The sequence below is a fragment of the Sorex araneus genome, chromosome 10, assembly GCF_027595985.1.
Source record: "Sorex araneus isolate mSorAra2 chromosome 10, mSorAra2.pri, whole genome shotgun sequence".
Classification (NCBI taxonomy): domain Eukaryota; kingdom Metazoa; phylum Chordata; class Mammalia; order Eulipotyphla; family Soricidae; genus Sorex; species Sorex araneus.
The window spans coordinates 37655832-37675955 of record NC_073311.1 but is presented as its reverse complement, the minus strand read 5'-3'; the positions used below and the strand labels follow the sequence as shown (position 1 = coordinate 37675955).

At 42.4% G+C, this 20124-nt stretch overlaps 1 protein-coding gene across 1 annotated transcript in view; it reads left to right on the top strand.

Annotated features, from left to right (window-relative positions):
• Positions 1 to 20124, top strand: part of CCDC38 (coiled-coil domain containing 38) — a 55637-nt gene that overhangs the window by 20559 nt on the left and 14954 nt on the right. The window contains exons 7-11 of the mRNA XM_055118429.1: positions 3149 to 3312; positions 3455 to 3535; positions 5762 to 5922; positions 14179 to 14274; positions 16701 to 16755. Coding sequence (XP_054974404.1) covers positions 3149 to 3312; positions 3455 to 3535; positions 5762 to 5922; positions 14179 to 14274; positions 16701 to 16755 — 557 coding nt within the window. The remainder of the gene's footprint in view (positions 1 to 3148; positions 3313 to 3454; positions 3536 to 5761; positions 5923 to 14178; positions 14275 to 16700; positions 16756 to 20124) is intronic.

Sequence of the window (20124 nt, the reverse complement as noted above, 5' to 3'; positions counted from 1 at the left end):
TATTGATCTCATTTTAAAAACATGCCCTAGGGGCTGGAGCGATAGCACAGCGGGTAGGGCGTTTGCCTTGCACGCGGCCGACCCGGGTTCTAATCCCAGCATCCCATATGGTCCCCTGAGCACCGCCAGGGGTAATTCCTGAGTGAAGAGCCAGGAGTAACCCCTGTGCATTGCTGGGTGTGACCCAAAAACCAACCAACCAACAAACAAACAAAAAAACATGCCCTAAACCCTCATTAAATCCCTTGTTCCACTTATCACTTTTTGTTCTCCTTTTCAGCAAAGTGTTTCATAAGAATTCTTTCTTTTCTGCCCCTCCTCCATATCTTCCATATCTTCCTCTTCTCATCTTTTCCTAGACCAGTTTTCTTAAGACTTTAGTCCACATCTTTCCAACAAGATGCTTTTGTGAAGGTTACCACTAACCTTCCTGGAAAGATTCCAGTTGTCATTTCTGTCTTGCCTTGTTTTTCTGTTCCATTATTCTTTAACTGCAGTTGGTCTACTGGCTCACTGCCTCTTAAAACACAGTCTTACCTGTTTTCTAGAATCTACCATCTCACTAGCTACTTATTCCTTCTCAGATTTCTTGATCTTCTTTCTGATCTTCAGATGTTGGAATGCCCTTGAGTTTACTCCTCAAACTGTACTCATCCTACAGGCACATGCATAATATTAGATTTCACTTCAGTATCAGCAACTTCCAAATTGATCTCTCTTGTCTGAATCTTCTTGCTCAATATTCAGACTCACAAAATGCATGTGTTATGTAGCATCTCTACTTAGATGTTCAATAGTGATCACAGACCTGGTGTTTCCAGAACTTTATCCCTCCTATACTCCACCCTACTGCTAGGGGCTTTATTGTTTGGTTTGGTTTGGGGGTCACATCTGGCAATGCTCAGGGGTTATTCCTGGCTCTGAACTCAGTAATTACTCCTGGCAATGCTCAGGGGAATATATGGGATGCCGGGTTTCAAATCTGGGTTGGCCACATTCAAGGCAACCACTTACCCACTGTACTCTCTCTCTGGCCCCAGCCACTGGGTTTTCTGTATTGCATGAACTAATCCTAGCAATTATTTAGAACTCAGGTGGAAAAAATGTATTGTCATTGTTATCTCCTCCTTTTCCTAACCCATATTCAGATATATTTTTTCCCAACCATGACCACAATATTCTACATTTCATGTCCTCCATTGTAGCCCTTATTGTCCATTTCACCAATACTTCTTGGGTGAATTATTATTAGCACTTCTAAATTCTGGTTTACTGCTCCCCTGTTAGCTCCCTACCATCAGTTATTCTCCTCACAGCAGCTAAAGTCGACTCTCCACACATATTTCTCCTCTACTGAAGACCCCCAATGACTTGTCTGTCCCTTGACTTGTCTTCCTGGCTCACTCAGTTGGGTCATGCTGACCTTCTTGCTGTTTCTGGAGCATATTTATTCATCTATTTTGCCTGAGGAACTTTGCATAGGATGGTCTTCTGGGAGGAACAGAACTCTGGTGGGTGCAGGATTTGCTTCCTTCTTCCTTCCAGTGTTAGTTTTGTTTTCATCACGTCCAGGAGGCTTTCCCTGGATCTCCTTAATGGCAAGCCCCTGCTTTTGTCCAAAAATGCCTCTTACCCACTTATTTCACGGACCACCCCCTCTTCTAGTATGTATCCCTCATATGCTGCAGGATTCAGAATCCCAAGTGTGCTAACTACCCCCTTTAAGCAGACAGGTTTCACTTTAGAACGCATGCCAACAGCTTATAATTGCATTATTATTAGTGGAGCCCAGATTTCATTAATACAAGCATATAATTCAGCTAGCAGTAAAGGTGAAGGGAGAGGCAAGAAGCACTTCAGAGAGAGGCTGGGGGATTAGGTTTGATGAGAAACAGCCGTGAAGGTTCACGGTGTTCTTTCATCAGATTCATGATGAATGTCCACTCCAAGGAGAGCAAGACTTTTAGGCAGGAATCCCTGGCAGATGAGGCTGAAGAAGTGCACTGCAGGTAGATTCCAGAAGCTACCTCAAACCTGGCTCAGTCCAATGCCCACATTTATACCTTATTTCAGAGGTGTATTGCCAGATCCATCCATTATTTTCACTTCTACAGAGCTTCCCACATCCAGCACCTTAACTATTCATGCCTTTTACAGGCCAGCATAGATTAAGAACATAAATTCTCTCTCTGTTGCCCACCTTTGCATCTGTGGATTCATAGACCATCAATGAACCCTTGTCTTTCCACCAATTGTCTTCCAGTGTACTACTTCTATTGGTATTATTACAGTAACAGTACATTAAAATCTCGTCAATTTTGTATTGGTTTGTTCACTGTTCTCTGAGGAACACTTAAAAACTATCCCAGTAACAGTAGGCACACACTCAATACTTGAACAACCTCCCATTTTTTTGAGGGAGGGGATTTTAAATCCTGGAGTATCTCTTGGTGTTTGTTTCTTTAAAATCTAATCTATTCTTATATTTAAAGTCAATTATCATCAATGTGTCTATTTCTAACTTCTTTTATGTGAACAACAGCAGAACATACAATTAGATTGTTACTCTGTGTACTAAAAAAGTAGAACACTGATGTCAAGGCTGTGTTTGAGTTATAAATGCTCACAGGTTACTCCTGGCTCTGCACTCAGCTATTAATTAAAATACCCACCCTCCTCCGGCTGGTCTAGAGGAGACTGTTATCGACATCCAATATTGGAACCTAATACCCTCATGGTATTTCCTGCTGGAGAAGAACTTAGTGGCTGCAGGCAGCCCAGATTTCCAATGATCAGAAAGTATTGATGGGCCCCTTAGTGAATACCAGGTAGACCAGGTTGGGGAAGGATTAGGCAAATATTTTTTTTTAAATTTATGGAACACAGCCATTCTGGAATAGCATTTGACCCTCTGTGTGCTTAGTCTGGTCTGGTCTGAGAGTAAAACAGAGGAATTAGAATCTCTTCCATTTACCCTCAAAATGGACTTTATGCAATTAAGGCTATGGTGCTAAGATTTACTCATGCTGTTTTTAACACAAATGATTGCTGGCAATCCAATAATTTGCCCTTTTATTAGGAGACTGTTGAAATGTCTTAGAAATATTAAAGGATGCTCTTGACATGCTTCTGTTTTCAATTGTCCTAGTACGCCCTGAGTACCAAAAGAAATGCCATAAAAAACTATGAAAAAAGCATGGCCATGAGGGAAAGGCAGCTCAGGAAAGCAGAAAAAAGACTCCAAGATGACGCAATTGCTTTTGAAGAATTCCTTCGAGAAAATGACCAGAGATCTGTAGATGCTCTTAAAACGTTGAGTTTTGTGTGTTTATGTGTGTGTGTTTGGTGTTTGTTTGCTTTCCACTCTGGTCAGATCACTCTTTGTCTTCCCTCTTTCTTGTTTCTTTCTCAGAAAACAACAGAAAAAACTGAGCAAATCTCTATTGCATTTCAGGGCAGCACAAGAAACTATTAATAAACTCCAGATGACAGCAGAGCTGAAGAAAGCCACTACAGAAATGCAGGCAGTCAAAAGGTGAGCCTGGAACCACTGTGTCTTTTTCAGAAAGTTGCCCGGGCTCCACTGAAACTCTCTGTGCCTAGTGAGTCCCTTGGGGAGAAGTGAAGGGCAGGAGCAGTTGTTTGGGTCATACTGGCAGTATTCAGAGTCTACTCCCAGCTCTAAGCCCAGGAGTCCACTTCCTGCGATGCTCAAGAGACCAACCAGGGTCAGCCATAGGCCAGGTAAGTGCTTTCACCCCTGTACTGTCTCTCCAGCCACATGAGCCACACAAGCATGTTTTTGAAGGAAGTAGATCTAAGATTCTCCTTATAGAGGAAATCTGAATGGCTAAAAGACACATGAAAAAATGCTCCTCATCACTAATCATTAGGAAGATGCAGATCGAAATAACAATGAGATACCATCTCACACCACAGAGACTGGCCCATATCTGAAAGAACAAAAGCGACCCGTGTTGGCATAGATGTGGAGAGAAAGGGACTCTCCTTCACTGCTGGTGGGAATGCCGACTGGTTCAGCCCTTTTGGAAAACAGTAGGGACGCTTCTCAAAAAATTAGAAATTGAGCTCCTATTTGACCCAGCAATACCACTTCTGGGAATATATCCCGGAGATGCAAAAAAGTGTAGTAAAAGTGACATCTGCACCTATACATTCATTGCAGCACTGTTCAACAATAGCCAGAATCTGGAAAAAACCCAAGTGCCCGAGAACAGATGACTGGTTAAAGAAACTCTGGTACATCTACACAGTGGAATACTATGCAGCTGTTAGAAAAGATGAAGTCATGAAATTTGCATATAGGTGGATCAACATGGAAAGTATCATGTTAAGTGAAATGAGTCAGAAAGAGAGGAACAGACATAGAAAGATTGCACTCATTTGTGGAATATAAAGTAACAAATTGGGAGACTAACACCCAAGAATAGTAGAGATAAGTACCAAGAGGAGTACTCCACAGCTTGGAAGCTGACCCCACATGCTAGGTGAAGAAGCAGCTCTGATAGGAAGGGATCACCAAGCAAAGGGTGCTAGCAGGTCCACTAGGGATGGGAGATACAGGCTGAAAATAGACCATAGACCGAATAAGATGCTTACTTAATACCTCTGTAGCAAACCACACCACCCAAAAAGAGAGAGAGAGCAAATGGGAATGCCCTGCCACAGAGGCAGGGTGGGGTGAAGGGGACAGGGTGGGGGTGGTGGGAGGGATTCTGGGACCATTGGTGGTGGAAAATGGGCACTGGTGGAGGGATGGGTACACGATCATTGTATGACTGAAATGTAAGCATGAAAACCTGTAAGTTTGTAACTTTGTCTCATGGTGATTCACTAATAAAAAAATTAAAATTAAAAAAAAGGATTCTCCTTATATCATGGGACAGGCGAGGGACCTCGGTTGCAAGTTTCTCTCACTTATTAATATGGAAACCAGGAAATGATCTGAAAAGAAGCAAACCAGTGGTAGAAGTAAACAATAAATTGCATTCGGAATGTTCCCCCCTTCTCATTAGTTCTAAGGCATATTTCTAGCTCATGTTTTAATACCTTGGAAGTTGAGGTTCATTTTCACTATCAGCCAATCAGCTTACAATTATTGTAAAGTATATATGCATAATAAATATATAAGTATTTATATTAGTCTATAGACTTATAGACTAATACAGTTTGTAGACTAATACATAATTCCATATGTATAAAAACATATAGAATATATATTTTTGTGTATATATATATACACATCCTTCCTTTTCCTTAATCGAGTGCTGTCCTCTCCTAACTTCTCATTTAACCCTATGTCTCAAAGTTAATTCAGAATTTCTCTCTGAAATAAGTAGAGCAAAACTATAACTAAATGTTCATATTCTTGGAATTTTTTTTATTGTTTTGTTTCTGGATCACACCTGGCTGATGCTGAGGGCTTACTCCTGGCTCTGCTTTCAGGGATCACTCCTGATGGGCTTGAGGGACCATATGGGGTGCCAGGGATTGAAATCAGGTCAGCTGCATTCAAAACCACCCTACCCACTATATTATAGTTTCAGGCTCCTTGGGAATATTTTATGCAGCTGTGTTTTCTCATCTCTAATCTTACTGAAGTCCATATTATAATGACCATATTTATAGTTTTATCAAATTACTACTAAATACATAATCTAGAGAATATATTTTATTACAAAATCCTTGAATGTGTGCTCAACACAGATCTATCTAACCATTGTTTGTCTCTTTTGAGTAGTGAAATAGCAAAAACAGAATTCCTCCTTAGAGAGTATATGAAATACGGATTTTTTCTGCTGAAGCTATCTCCAAAGAAGTGGCAAGTCCAGCAAGCAATGAAAAGGGCACAGAAATCCATGACTTCAGACAGTGTGGCATTTCTTCTTCCAAGAATATTAAGTAAGTCACACACATATGTATATATAGAGAGGGGCCGGAGTGATAGCACAGCAGGTAGGGCATTTGCCTTGCACTCGGCCGATCCAGATTCAATTTCTCCACACCTCTTGGAGAGCCCAGCAAGCAACCGAGAGTATCTTGCCTGCAGGCAGAGCCTGGCCTGCTATCCGTGGCATATTCAATATGCCAAAAACAGTAACAACAAGTCTCACAATGGAGACGTTACTGATGCCCACTCGAGCAAATCGATGAGCAATGGGATGACAGTGATACAATGACAGTGATATATATATATATGTATATATATATATATATAGAGAGAGAGAGAGAGAGTTTAATCTTTATGAGATAGTGTGACTTGCAATACTATTGATGCTGGTTTTACGCATACATCATTCCAGCCCCACACCTACCAGCAGAGTGCCTGCTTCCCTCAGCAGGGTTCCAAATCCTCTCCCACTCAAGCAGCAACCCCTCTCCCCCATCCCCCACCCCAACTCAGTTCTGTGATGAACTCTAGAGTTCTGCTGCCCTTAGCCATTTGTTTTTCCCCCTGGTGTATCTTTTAGCCCATCTATGAGAGAGATTATTCTGTATCTCCCTTTTCTTCTTTTTTTTAAATTTAATTTTTAAGTTGTTCACAATAATTTACTATATTTAATATTCAAACACCCATCCCATCACCGTTGCATTTTCCCACCACCATAAGGGGAAAGTGTGTGAAGATTTTTGTATTTCATCCTGGAGCCATTAAGCCCTTGTATAAGAGATTACAAATATGTATGTTAAAACCCAAACAGATGTGTACTATGCTTGGTACATCAGTGGGCTAGAGTATGAGAGGTCCAGAAATTCTGAAATTTAGAATATGATTATAGAGTAGATTCGCTCATGGGTTAGACTGATGTTGCTCTCTTCCGGGAGCTTTATTTCAGAGTCTCTGGATTTTGGCCATTGATGAGATTATATGGTGCCGGCGGCAGTTTGTGGATATGACTGCCAAGCTCCCTTTCCTTCTGACTACAGTCAGCATGATATCCTCTAGTTCTAACCACACCACAGAAAATTGCATGATATCCCCCCTTCCTTTCAGCTGCATAGTATTCTATTAAGCCATGTAGTCTTAATTTTAATAAAGCTAAAACCCTAACTTTAAAATATCCTGGAGGCTGGAGAGATAGTACAGCAGGTGGGGCATTTGCATTGCATGTGGCCAACCTGAGTGAAACTCCATATGATACATTAAAACCAGCTAGGAGTGATCCCTGAGCACAGAGCCAGGAATAATCTCTGAGCACTTGCCAGGTATGGTCCCAAAACAAAATGCCAACAAACAACAACCAAGTATCCCATTTAAATGTTTCTATTAATTAGATAGTCAGAAATTTTATACTGAGCAGAAATTAAAAAGATTCTATCTCTGGTATTATATAGAATTAATTTGGAAACATTAATTTCAGGCATAAAGCAATAAAAATAGGGTAAGTTATCTAGAAACTCACCTATTAAAGATATAAATAGGCCGAGATGTGATCCTGGGGGGGCCGCACATGTGCGGTCTCTCCACAGTGCACAAGCATGACTCCAGAGGCCAGCTAAACTACTTTTGGTATGGGCAGCTCCTTGCAGAATGTCTCCAGACTGAGAACTAAGCCACGGCCCCATGCCTGCTCAAGAGGGGAAAGGTATTTCTCTCTCTTACCTTTTTCCTTGCCAGGGGTGAAGGGCGTGGCAACTGCCATATTATGAGGACCACAGATGAGAGTTACAAGCTTGCAGTGATCCAATATCTGGAAGAAATTTCCCTGGACTTAGTTGCTAAAATACAAAAATCCAAAACCTCATATTTCTTCACAACAGGTCTGACTCTAGTGGGGAAGTCCTAACAATAATAGTGAGGTTTTTGTTGAAATATTGAATGTAACCAAAGTAAAGAGAAAGTAAAGTGAAATTTATCAGTTCGGGGTGAGAGGGGCGGGATGGGAGGTATACTGGGTTTTTGGTGGTTTTTTTTTTTTTTGGTGGTGGAATATGGGCACTGGTGAAGAGATGGTTGTTTCAGCATCATATAACTGAGACTTAAACGTGAAAGCATTGTAATTTTCCACATGGTGATTCAATAAAATAAAAAAATTTAAAAAAAGATATAAATAAACTTACTTAATAAAATATTCCATGGAAGTAATGGACCCAAAGTGAATTATATTTTAAAGGGCTGGAGCCTTAGCACAGCAGATAGGGCGTTTGCCTTGCATGCAGCCAACTGGGGTTCAATTCCTCCGCCCCTCTTGGAGAGCCCGGCAAGCTACCAAGAATATCTCACCTGCACGGCAGAGCCTGGCAAGCTACCCGTGGCAAGCTACCCATGGTGTATTCAATAAGCCCAAAACAGTAACAAGTCTCACAATGGAGACGTTACTGGTGCTCATTTGAGCAAATCGATGAGCAACGGGATGACAGTGATACAGTGATACAGTGAACCTAACAAATTAGCTTCATCATCATCATCATCATCATCATCATCATCATTATCATCATCATCATCATCATCATCCCGTTGATCGTCAAATTTCTCAAGCAGTCTCAGTAACGTCTCCATTCGTCCTAACCCTGAGATCTTAGAAGCCTCTCCTTATTCATCCGTCCCAACAATGCTGCATTGGAGGCTCTTTCAGAATTACGGGAATGAGACCCAGCATTGTTAGTGGTTTTGGCATATGAAAAGAGGCACTCGCCAAGGGGAGTTTGGGAGGCTCTCCCATGTGGGCAGGAAACTCTCGGTAGCCTGCTGGTTCTCCCAGAGGGAGAAGTAGGCTATAAAATGTCCGCCTAGTTACTGGAAAATGGGAAATCTGGATGAAAGAGGCCAGTCCTGATCCGAGCAGGCTTGGAGGTCTCAGCCCCGGGTCCCACACACCTGAGTTCCTGTTCCGGTACCTTCATGCTTGAGGCTCATCCGAACGTGTGGAGAGGGGCCTTGAGCATGGCTGTGGCTAAAGCTCTGAAGGTCTTCTGTCTCGGGAGCTCTGCTAGGGGTGGGGAGGGAAGTTGGAGCCCATCTCCTCCGAGGGGCCCCGGGGAAGACAGCCAGGCACGCGGGCTAGAGACTCTCTGCAGTCACACCCAGGGACTGCCACCCCGCCCCCCCCCCACACACACACCCTTATAATCCCATCAATGGCCAACATCCAGAGACTTAAAAGCAAGCTCCTGGAAGAGAGCAATGCAGAGAGTCTATGGCCCCCTCACCTGGCTGTCCTCCCCAGGGCCCCTGGGAGGGGATGGGCTCCAGCTTCCCTCCCCACCCCAAGCAGAGCTCCCTCAGCCAAAGACCTCCGGAGCCTAGCCACAGCCATGCTCAAGGCCCCTCTCCACATGTTCAGACAAACCTCACACTTGAAGGTACCGGAAGAGGAACTCAGGTGTGTGGGACCCGGGGCTGAGACTGCCAAGCCTGCTCGGAACTGGGCCTCTTCTGTCCAGATTTCCCATTTTCCAGTAGCTAGGCTTTCACACCCAGGGACTGCCCCCTGGCGCCCTATAATCCCAACAAATTAGCTTAAATAAACTAATTTTATTAATCAGAATATATGCTAAAACATTGAGTTTGGAAAGCAGAAGAATCTTTAGGAGGGATTGAGTTTCAGTGCTACACTCAGTGGTATTTGGGGGCTGCTTCTAGCTTTGTGCCTGGGGGTCAGGGGAAGGTGTGCTATAAGGGATGGAACCAGGACTGGCTTCATACAAGGTAAATGCCATAACCCTAGGGATTCAACAATTCATTCAACAATTCACTTAATTGTGCACCCTGGGAACTTAGATAAGATGTTTGCTATCACAAAGCTGACATTTTCCACAGAAATTAATGTATAAATGCTATGGAATTAAAATAGAACTGTTACCAGAAAATTGTCAGGACTTTTTTTTAGTTAAATAATTTTACTGAGTTTTGCCTTGCTACTTATATAGAGAAGGTGGTAAAAATAGGGTGGGGCACATCCAAAAGAACAAAAGCAACCGCTGTTGGAGAGGATGTGGGGAGAAAGGGACCCTTCTTCACTGCTGGTGGGAATGCCGACTGGTTCAGCCCTTCTGGAAAACAATTTGGACGACTCTCAAAAAATTAGATATTGAATTCCCATTTGACCCAGCAATACCACTGCTGGGAATATATCCCAGAGAGGCAAAAAAGTACAATCGAAACAACATCTGCACATGTATATTCATCGCAGCACTGTTTACAATAGCCAGAATCTGGAAAAAACCCGAATGCCCCAGAACGGATGACTGGTTGAGGAAACTTTGGTACATCTATACAATGGAATACTATGCAGCTGTTAGAAAAAAGGAGGTCAAGAATTTTGTAGTCAAGTGGATGGGCATGAAAAGTTTCATGCTGAGTGAAATGAGTCAGAAAGAGAGAGACAGACATAGAAAGATTGCACTCATCTATGGTATATAGAATAACAGAGTGGGAGACTAACACCCAAGAACTGTAGAAATAAGTACCAGGAGGTTGACTCCATGGCTTCGAGGCTGGCCTCACGTTCCGGGGAAAGGTCAACTCAGAGAAGCGATCACCAACTACATTGTAGTCGAAGGCCATGTGGGGGAAGGGAGTTGCGGGCTGAATGAGGGCTAGAGACTGAGCACAGCGGCCACTCAACACCTTTATTGCAAACCACAACAGCTAATTAGAGAGAGAAAACAGAAGGGAATGCCTTGCCACAGTGGCAGGGTGGGGTGGGGGGGAGATGGGATTGGGGAGGGTGGGAGGGACACTGGGTTTACGGGTGGTGGAGAATGGGCACTGGTGAAGGGATGGGTTCCCAAACTTTGTATGAGGGAAGTATAAGCACAAAAGTGTATAAATCTGTAACTGTACCCTCACGGTGATTCTCTAATTAAAAATAAATAAATTTAAAAAAAAATAAAATAAAAAAAAAAGATGACAAAAAATATAAAAAGAAAAAAGAAAAAGGTGACTGAATACTGAAGGATTTGGGGAAAAAAAGGATTTGAATGGAACATCTGATGGTCTTGAATAAGAGCGATGAATATTACTTTTTGTATTTGAATATATATGCTAGTGTTTTGTCACCTTTTAATAAAAAATTTTTGAATATTTCAAAAAAAATAGGGTGGGGGAGGGAGAACTGAAAAAGTAAAACATCTAGGAAATTTTTGCCCTAAAGGATGTAGGTACTGTCTGTACTGGGGAGAACTCTCTATGAAGTTTGTTAAAGGTTGTATAAAGGTATATAAAAATCTTTATATAAAGGTTTATGTAGAATATCTGGTGAATAGAATTCTAAAGTGAGGAGAGAGTGGGTGTTGTTATTGAAATGTTATATAAGATACCACTAATATGGTGCTAATATTAGGAATTCAGAGCAGTGGACCAGAAATAGTTCTGATTCTATTTAGGAATTTCATACATGATTGGAATAGGAGAGCAAAACTGGAGTAACCTGGACGAGACTTGCCTTCCTGCTGAGTGTGCTCTTTGCTATTCATTGTAGAAACTCTGTCCCACTCATTTCTGCAGAGGGAAAAGCTTTTTGTTGGGCCAAAGATTCAGGATTAAATCTCAAATTTGCCTTCCTGTCTCTTTTTTTAGGAAGATACTAACAGGAATGGAAAGAATTAAGGAAGGGCTGGGGGACTGTATCTCTTTGCTTTGGCCCAATGTTGCATAATAAGAGGGTTTAGATGGCCTTTTTTTTTTTGCACAGTAGTGATGGTATCTGTACCTCTATATTTATTGCAGCACTGTTCAAAATAGTCAAAATCTGGAAACAACCCAAATGCCCTAAAACAGATGACTGGTTAAAGAAACTTTGGTACATCTACACAATGGAATACTATGTAGCTGTTAGGAGAGATAAAGTCATGAAATTTGCTTATAAATGGATAGACATGGAGAGTATCATGCTAAGTGATATGAGTCAGAAAGAGAGGGACAGACATAGAAGGACTGTACTCATTTGTGGAGTATAGAATAGCATCACATGAGGCTGACACCCAAGGACAGTATATACAAGGACCAGGAAGATTGCCCCATAGCTGGAAGACTGCTTCATGAGCAGAGGAGAGAAAGCAGATGGAATAGAGAAGGGATCACTAAGAAAATGATGGCTGGAGGGAAGTTGGGATGGAAGATGCTTGCCAAAAGTAGGCAATGGACCAAACATAATGACCTCTCAGCGTCTGTGTTGCAAGCCATAATGCCCAAAAGTAGAGAGAGAGTATGGGGAATATTGTCTGCCATGGTGACAGGGGGAGGGTGGGAAAGGGGGGGTATACCAGGGATATTGGTGGTGGGAAATGTGCACTGGTGGAGGGATGGGTGTTTGATCATTGTGTGATTGTAACCCAAACATGAAAGCTTGTAACTATCTCACGGTATTTCAATAAAATTTTAAAAAAATAGATGGTCTATTGACTCTCTGGTCATTTGGATTAGGTTTCCATAAACATGATAAGAGGCTCCCGAAGCACATGTCCATGTCTTAAGGGGTCTGAAAGTCATCAGGCACCTGGAAGATGATATTTCTCTGTTAATTCTTTCCTGAAAAACAGCTCACAGCAGGTATTTTTACTGTACTTGGGTTATAAAGCCTTGTAAGATAAGCAATGAGTAGGTGAAAAGGGAGGGTGTGAGTTTCTGCTTGCCAGTTAGCTTTTACACAACACATGAGACAGATTTGCTGCTTCTGCCAAACAGCCTTAATTTCTGCAAACCATTTGGTGAAAGAGTTTGATTAAACTGTTTTGGGTGGCTAGGGGCTAGGCAGTGGTGTGGAGGCACACCTGGTTGTGCACAGTGGTCACTCCTGGTGGTGCTCAGGAGACTATGTGTTGTGCTGGAGGTTGAATTTGGTGCAATGTGCAAGGCAAATGCTTTACCCACAACACTTTCTATCTGATCCTGAGTTACTAATGTTTGTCTAAGCAAATTGATCCAATCCAGGTAGTAGTGCTCTTTGGGGGTGCGGGGTACAGTTTCAGAGCAAGAGTTTTTAGACATTGGTCATCCAGCAGTAAAGCCAAGTAATTATGGGGAGAAAAGAAAGCCAATGAGATAAGCCTGATATGCCTGATATGCCCAGCAGGGGAGACAAAGACCTTGATGGGAGAATTCCTCAGCTGCTGCTTTGGAAAGAGCCTGGTAGGACAGGGAAGTCCTGGGCCCCCCCCATGAGTTGAGAAATGAAGCTGGAAAATACAGGGAGTTCTGGAGAACTCAGAACAACACAGAAAGTTCTAGAGATTTCTAGTCTTCAGTGCAGAGCAGATTCTCTGGCTCTGGATTAAAAATATTTACAGCTCAGAAATCTGCTTATGTTAGGGAGAATGTCTTTTTTAAAAAGTGGAGTAGGTGCTGGTGTGATAGTACAGCAGGTAAGGGCATTTGCCTTGCATGCGGCCAACCTGGGTTTGATTCCCAGTATCCTATGTGGTCTCCTGAGCACCATCAGGAGTAATTCCTAAGTGCAGAGCCAGGAGTAACCCCTGTGCATCTCCAGGTGTGACTCAAAAAGCAAAAATAAATAAAATAAAATAAAAAGTCGAGTGGTCATTTCCCAGTATCCCATGGATAGTTACCCGCCTCCATTCCCCGTATCCCTTGATTGTGCCCAGTGTGATTAAATCAGGGTTCTCAGGTACAAGGATAAATCTACTCCATGTTGACACAATGTTGCTGGAAATCTACTGTTTTTATTTGTGCCCTTGCTTTGATAACATACTGAATTCTGACATGTAGTTGGAGCCTATTCTGGTCCATAGAACTAACGTCCTAATGCCAGGGAGAGTGTGTAAAGTGTGTCGAACACAGTGATGATGTTTGGTTCAAGTCAATACATGGTGTTTGGTAAGAGAGGAAATGAATGGAAGGGAAAGCTGAGATGTGTTGCATTTAACAACTTCGTATGCAGTCCGTGACTGATCCTCTCACTAGGAAATGCTCAGAAGCCATAAGTCACTCAGTCCAAAGGCATGAATCACTAAGTATGGGAATCTAGAGATTGTCACAGGCTGCCCTTGGGATAAAGATCTTATAACCCCTTGGGTCCATTCCAATCCATCCCACCTAGCCCAGTGGCCAGCTCTTGTCACCTGCATCACACATTTGCTGGTTTCTTGTACTTCTGTTTTTGAAAGTTTCTCAGTAACTCCACTTTCAGCTGTTACCGGATTTTATTCTCTCCATTTTCCCCTTACCCTCATCAACTCTGTATATCCCATTTGTAGGAATAATTTCAAAGAAAACTGAGGACAGTATTGAGGAGCCCCGGCCGTCTTTCACTTCAGACGAGACTTCAAAAGGAAAAGCGACCAGCCCGGCAGGTAACAGTAGACGGTGGGAACTTCATTTGCCAAAGAAAAAACCAGAGTAGGGGCTGGAGTTATAGCACAGCGGGTAGGGCATTTGCCTTGCACGCGGCAGACCCAGGTTCGAATCCCAGCATCCCATACGGTCCCCCAAGCACCTGAGGAGTAATTCCTGAGTGCATGAGCCAGGAGTAACCCCTGTGCATTGCCGGGTGTGACCCAAAAACAAAACAAAACCAAAAAAAGCCAGAGTAGGTGCCCCATTTCTGAAGGAGATGTCTCTGCTCAGTGGGGGAAAAGGGCAGTGTCCACATCACCCTTTGTCTTGGGAAACTACTAGCACTGTTTCTCTCTTCTTCCCATCCTTCTTTCTCTTCTTCTCTCTTCTTTCCCTCCTAGCTAGACCAACAAAAAGCAGGGTCAGTTGTTGCCAGATGAGAACCATTGGTCAGGAGTCTAAGAAATCCCTGGGCAAACATTGCTCACAATCAGCTCTGAAGATTCCTTCAATATCTGTCAGTCCTGCCACAGTGTGTGACCCCAGTGCAGGTTGATTTTTGGTGACTTGTTTTGCTTCTTTATCTTGTTATCCACCATGTGATATAGTTCGTAAGTGACAAAAGCTCAACAGTGCAACTTGAAGTGGACACTGGTGAAAGGTTAGGTGTTGAAACATGGTATACCTAAAACAATCATGAATAGCTTCATAATTCATCATTATTTATTAATAAAATAATTTTTAAAGAGTGCAATTCGCATGCCCCATAATAATCCTGCTGTGAGCATGAGGCTCTGTGCACTTTTTTTAAAGGATTGTTTTAAAAAGTCAGTACTGAGATGCCATTAATCTAGAACCTTCTATTTTGACTGTCAGAAGATCTGGAAAATCAGGTGTGGTGGGAGCAAAGGGGAGAGGATTTTGAGTGGTGGTGTCAAATCTTGACTCCGGAAATAGCTTCATTTAATAGCATTACTTTAGGTTACCTTACAATGTGGTAATATGAGTTCAGGTATGTGCTTTTTTTTTCAGATTTATTTATTTATTTATTTATCTATTTATTTATTTATTTATTTGACAGTGTCAGGTATGTGCTTTTAAAGCTAGGAGGATAGAGCCATGGCAATAGTACAGTGTCTACAATTGCTTTGCACGTGACTGACCCGGGTTTGGTCCTCAGCATCCCCTATGATCTCCTGAGTCTACTGGGAGTGATCCCTAAGCTCAGAGCCAGGAGTAAACCCTGAGAACAGCTGGATATGGCCCAAAAAAGAAAAAAAAAACTAGGAGGGTGTTTTCTGAGAGTGGTGAGATCCATCTGGTTCTTTGCTTTTCTCTAGCAGTTTCCTTTCCTACCTGCCTTCAGTCACTGTAGAGTCCTTGAAGGCATCAATCACTTCTTAAGGCCCTGAGCACCCACAGAGGAATAGGACATGGTCACAGACCCAAAACAATACAGTGCCAGGCAACGCAGTGCCATTGATGGGATACAATGGGTCTGCTGGCAGAATAGTGATGGATAGCGAGGGGTCTGGAGGCCGAAACCGAAAGATCTCTGCCTGCAGACATTTAGGAAAGTTTTATTAAAGATGTTTCAAGCCTTTGAAAGTGAGAAGAAAGAGAGAGGGAGGTCACAGGTGGCTTCAGGCCAGAGCAGTGAGGGTAGTTGACCTGCATAAAAGCACTGGCCTGAGGAAGCATGGCCCAGGGAGGCCCGTGGAGGAAGAGATCCCAGCCCACTTGTGGTCACTTCTCAGTTTCAGGCCTGCGTCTAGTCAGGCACGAATCCAAGAGGAATGAGTGTGTGGAGGTGGGGAAATAGTGCCTCAGCCCACTGGGATGTGGCACAGGAATGTGTATCTCCCCGAGATGTCATCTTTGCAGTATAGTGTTTCATTTTAGTGTTTACCCTTTACTGAACAAAATCAAATCTATGATTAGGTAAAAATCAAAGGATGACCACTATTTCTCTTTTTTTTTTTTTGCTTTTTGGGTCACACCTGGTGATGCACAGGGGTTACTCCTGGCTCTGCACTCAGCAATTACCCCTGGTGGTGCTCAGGGAACCACATGGGGTGCTGGGAATCGAGCCTGGGTTGGCCACATGCAAGGCAAACGCCCTACCGCTGTGCTATTGCTTCAGCCCCCACTATTTCTCATTTTATAGCCCCGGTCTGTGAACCTTGGTCATGGACATAAACCCTCTACTTTTGACCTGTGCGCCTTCAAGTTTATTCTTAGACTTGCATCTCAGTAGATTTCATTAGAATGAATGGACACCATATGTTCTATGATTATCATCTAATAAACATTTTTAAGTAATGGGCATAGCCATGTAGATGAATAAATATTGTGTACCAAGGACTCATTTCTAATGACATATTATTTCTTTTTGCCTTGGCCATCACTAATGACATGGATTTCATCCGGACCTTTTGAACAGGAAAAGCAGCAAAAAAGTTTATTCATACTTTACAGATGAAGAAATCTGTGCCAAAGTACAGTAAAATCTTGATTAACTCTCCTGAAAATTATTTATTTATTTATTTATTTTTATTTATTATTTGCTTTTTGGGTCACACCTGGCGATGCTCAGGGGTCACTTCTGGCTCTGCACTCAGGAATTACCTCAGGCGGTGCTCAGGGAACCACGTGGGATGCTGGGAACCGAACCCGGATCCATGTGCAAGGCAAATGCCATACCCGCTCTGTTATCGCTCCGGCCCCCTGAAAATTATTTTTTAAGAAAATATCTCCCTATCCTTTCTTTTCTTCACACACTTTAGTTAAACACTGTAATTTACAAGTTATTCACGATGATTTATAACAGTCATTCAATAGTCTGATACCAATGTCACCTTCCCTCCACCACTGTCTCTATTTTCCCAACCACCCCTCAAGCCTGCCCCCATAGCAGCCTACAGTATTTTATTTATATTGCTTGGTATCACTCAGTGGCTAATGGAATGATCAAAAATATTTCAGCAAAAGAAAATTTATGAAAACTGTTGTATATCACCATGGAAACATTAAGTCCTTGTACGAAGGTTTACTGTTGCTGTAATTGAAGCCTTCTGTGTTAATGTTTTTGTTCGTTGAGATTAGTTGATTTCTGTGTTACATTCCCATCCAATCTGGTGTGCTCCTATTGGGGTGTTAGTACTGTAGAGTTTGAAGATATCTAGAAAATCCAGAATATTTATCTGGGCATTCCAGCTGGAGGCCCGGCAGCAGCTATTGGGGTGGCTTCTGGGGTAGGGTGGGAACTTGGCCCCTCCTACTCATGAAATTGCCGTAGAAGTCTCATTTAGTACCGGGTCACTTGTCACTTGTCATCCCGTTGATCTTCAATTTGCTCAAGCAGGCACCAGTAACATCTCCATTTATCCATGTCGTGTGCTAGTGTAGCCCAATGATATCTGCTCGCTCTAGGAACAAAAAGAGCCTCAAACCATTCATTCAGGGTTTTGATGAAGAAGTCTGACCATCTCGTTAGTGGGCAGACACGCGGTCTTTTGACGTCCAGTGGAATCTAGTCAGTAACAGCTCTAGTCCAGCGGTCATCTCTGAATTGCATTACGTGTCCGGCCCATCTAATTTTTGACGCCCTGGCAAACAAAACAGCAAAGTTCTGCTTTACCTGGTTCTGTGGGCTTCGCTCATGCAAGAGGTTCTGCCTGAGTGTCCAGAAAGTGGCCTGGAGCGTGGCAGTGGCTGGGTAGTGACTGGGTATTCAAGACATTTTTGTGTCCTTAACCTTTCCTTAACATACCCAGCTAGCAGGTCATCATGACAAATGATGGAAGGTAGTGATCACCATTTCCTTGTGTTCCTAGAGTGACCGAGCCCTGTCAGGCCTCCGTGCCTTCTCCGATCAGTGCCTACAAGAGCTTTTTCAGAAACTTCCTGTCACCTGCTTCTTGGGTCTTTCTTTGGGTCTTTGTCTCCCAGAATCCATTGCCATTGCTTATTTAGTCAGTTTCCCTACTGGCCCATATGTTTGCAATTTCACCATGTCTTTCAGAATTGCTGTGATAGGACCACAAATATATTTGTTGTTTGTTTATTCCATTCATTGATTGTTGGTGCACTTATGCCCATTAGTTCATAAATCATCAGTTCTCCATCACTTTAAGGCATGAGAACTCTAAGAAATGTATCCTTGTCTGAGATCAGTACTGTGCTCCTGAGGCCATATTTTGGGCCAGCCCTCAAATGTCCAGAGTGATCATGACTGACTCAAATCAGCACAAAATCTTGGCTCTGAAATTCAGGGACTATGGTGGAGTTGCTCCATTTCTGGGCCAGGTAATGTCCACTCATTTTTGTGTTTATTGCGCTTTTATTTTGAGATCATTGCCAATTCACATGCAACTGTAAGAGATAGTGACTAGAGCTTCCACACTTCACTTGGGTCCCTGCATACCCCATAGTAATGTCTTGCAAAATTGTAGTAAATTTTACAGCTAAAATCTTGGCATTGAGAGTCAAGATACAATCAGATACAGAATCCCACCACCAGACTGTCCCTATCCCCTCTCAGTTCTACCCGCTTCCCTTTGTCTACCTCCCTTTAGCCCTCAGTGATCACTAATCTGCCTCCATTTCTGATTTTCTTTATTTTATTTTATTTTTGTTTTTTGGATCACACCTGGCAATGTACAGGGATTACTCCTGGCTCTGCACTCAGGAATTACTCCTGGCAGTGGTCAGGGGACCATATGGAATGCTAGGAATTGAACCCGGGTTGGCCGCGTGCAAGGCAAACGCCCTACCCTGCATATAGCTGTGCTATCGCTCCAGCCCCTGATTTTCTTAATTTTAAGAATGTGGTATGGGACCATTGCATACAGAATAAAACCTGTTGATACTAGATGTTTTGCTGAGCATAATTCACTGAAGATTTTGGGTTTATTCATAGTTGGGCCCTTTTGTTGCTAATTACATGTTGTCGTCTCTTCAGCTTGTTTGCAATTTGGGGCTCTAAAAAATAAAGTTGCAATCTCTGCATTTGTCTGTTTTTCTTCGTCTGAAGATAATTTTCATTCTTTTAAGTTAAATGCCCAGCATGCAATTATAGAGCTGGCTGGTAGATAATTTTTTTTCCCTCAGATGGAGGGGTGCCTTGAGCCACACCCACAGTGCTCAGGCAACACTTCCAACAGTTCCTGGGAGACCTTATGCAGTGCTAGAGGCTGATTCCAGATTGCCAGAGAGAGCACTTTAATTTAACCCCTGTACATCTCTCAAGCACTCAATTTTTTTTTAATGGATCACACTTTTTATATCTAGTAAACCCTTTACCTTTACCTAGATCTCAAAAATGGGGGTAGGGGCCATGTTTTCTCCTGAATTTTTACATCTTTACATTTAATTTTAAGCCTTTGGAGTTAATTTTTTAAAAAATAAAGTGTTCAATATAGATTAAAGTTTTGTTTGTTTGGTGCAATTTTATTTATTTACGTTTTTGCAGATATATGTGAATTACTCCAGCACCCTTTGTTGAAATGGCTTCTCTGCTGAATTGTTTTTGCACCCATGTCAAAATTCAGTCAGGCTTATATGTTGAGATTAATGCTGACCTCTCTGTTCCTCTAATATGTAACTCTCCCTCCACCAGCACCAAATGCTCATCATTACTTAGTTTTAACAGCATTAGTTGAAAATCGGGTAGTCTAATTGTTCTTAGTCATCCCTCTTTTTCAAAGTCATATTAACCTGATTTTTTTGTCTTCCCATGTGACTTTGAAAACCACCTTGCATTTGCCTCTAAAACAAGCCAGAAAAGCCCACAGCCCTCTTCCTGGAGTTATATGATCTAAACATATAACATAAAAGATATGTTAAGCTTCTAATTCATGACACTA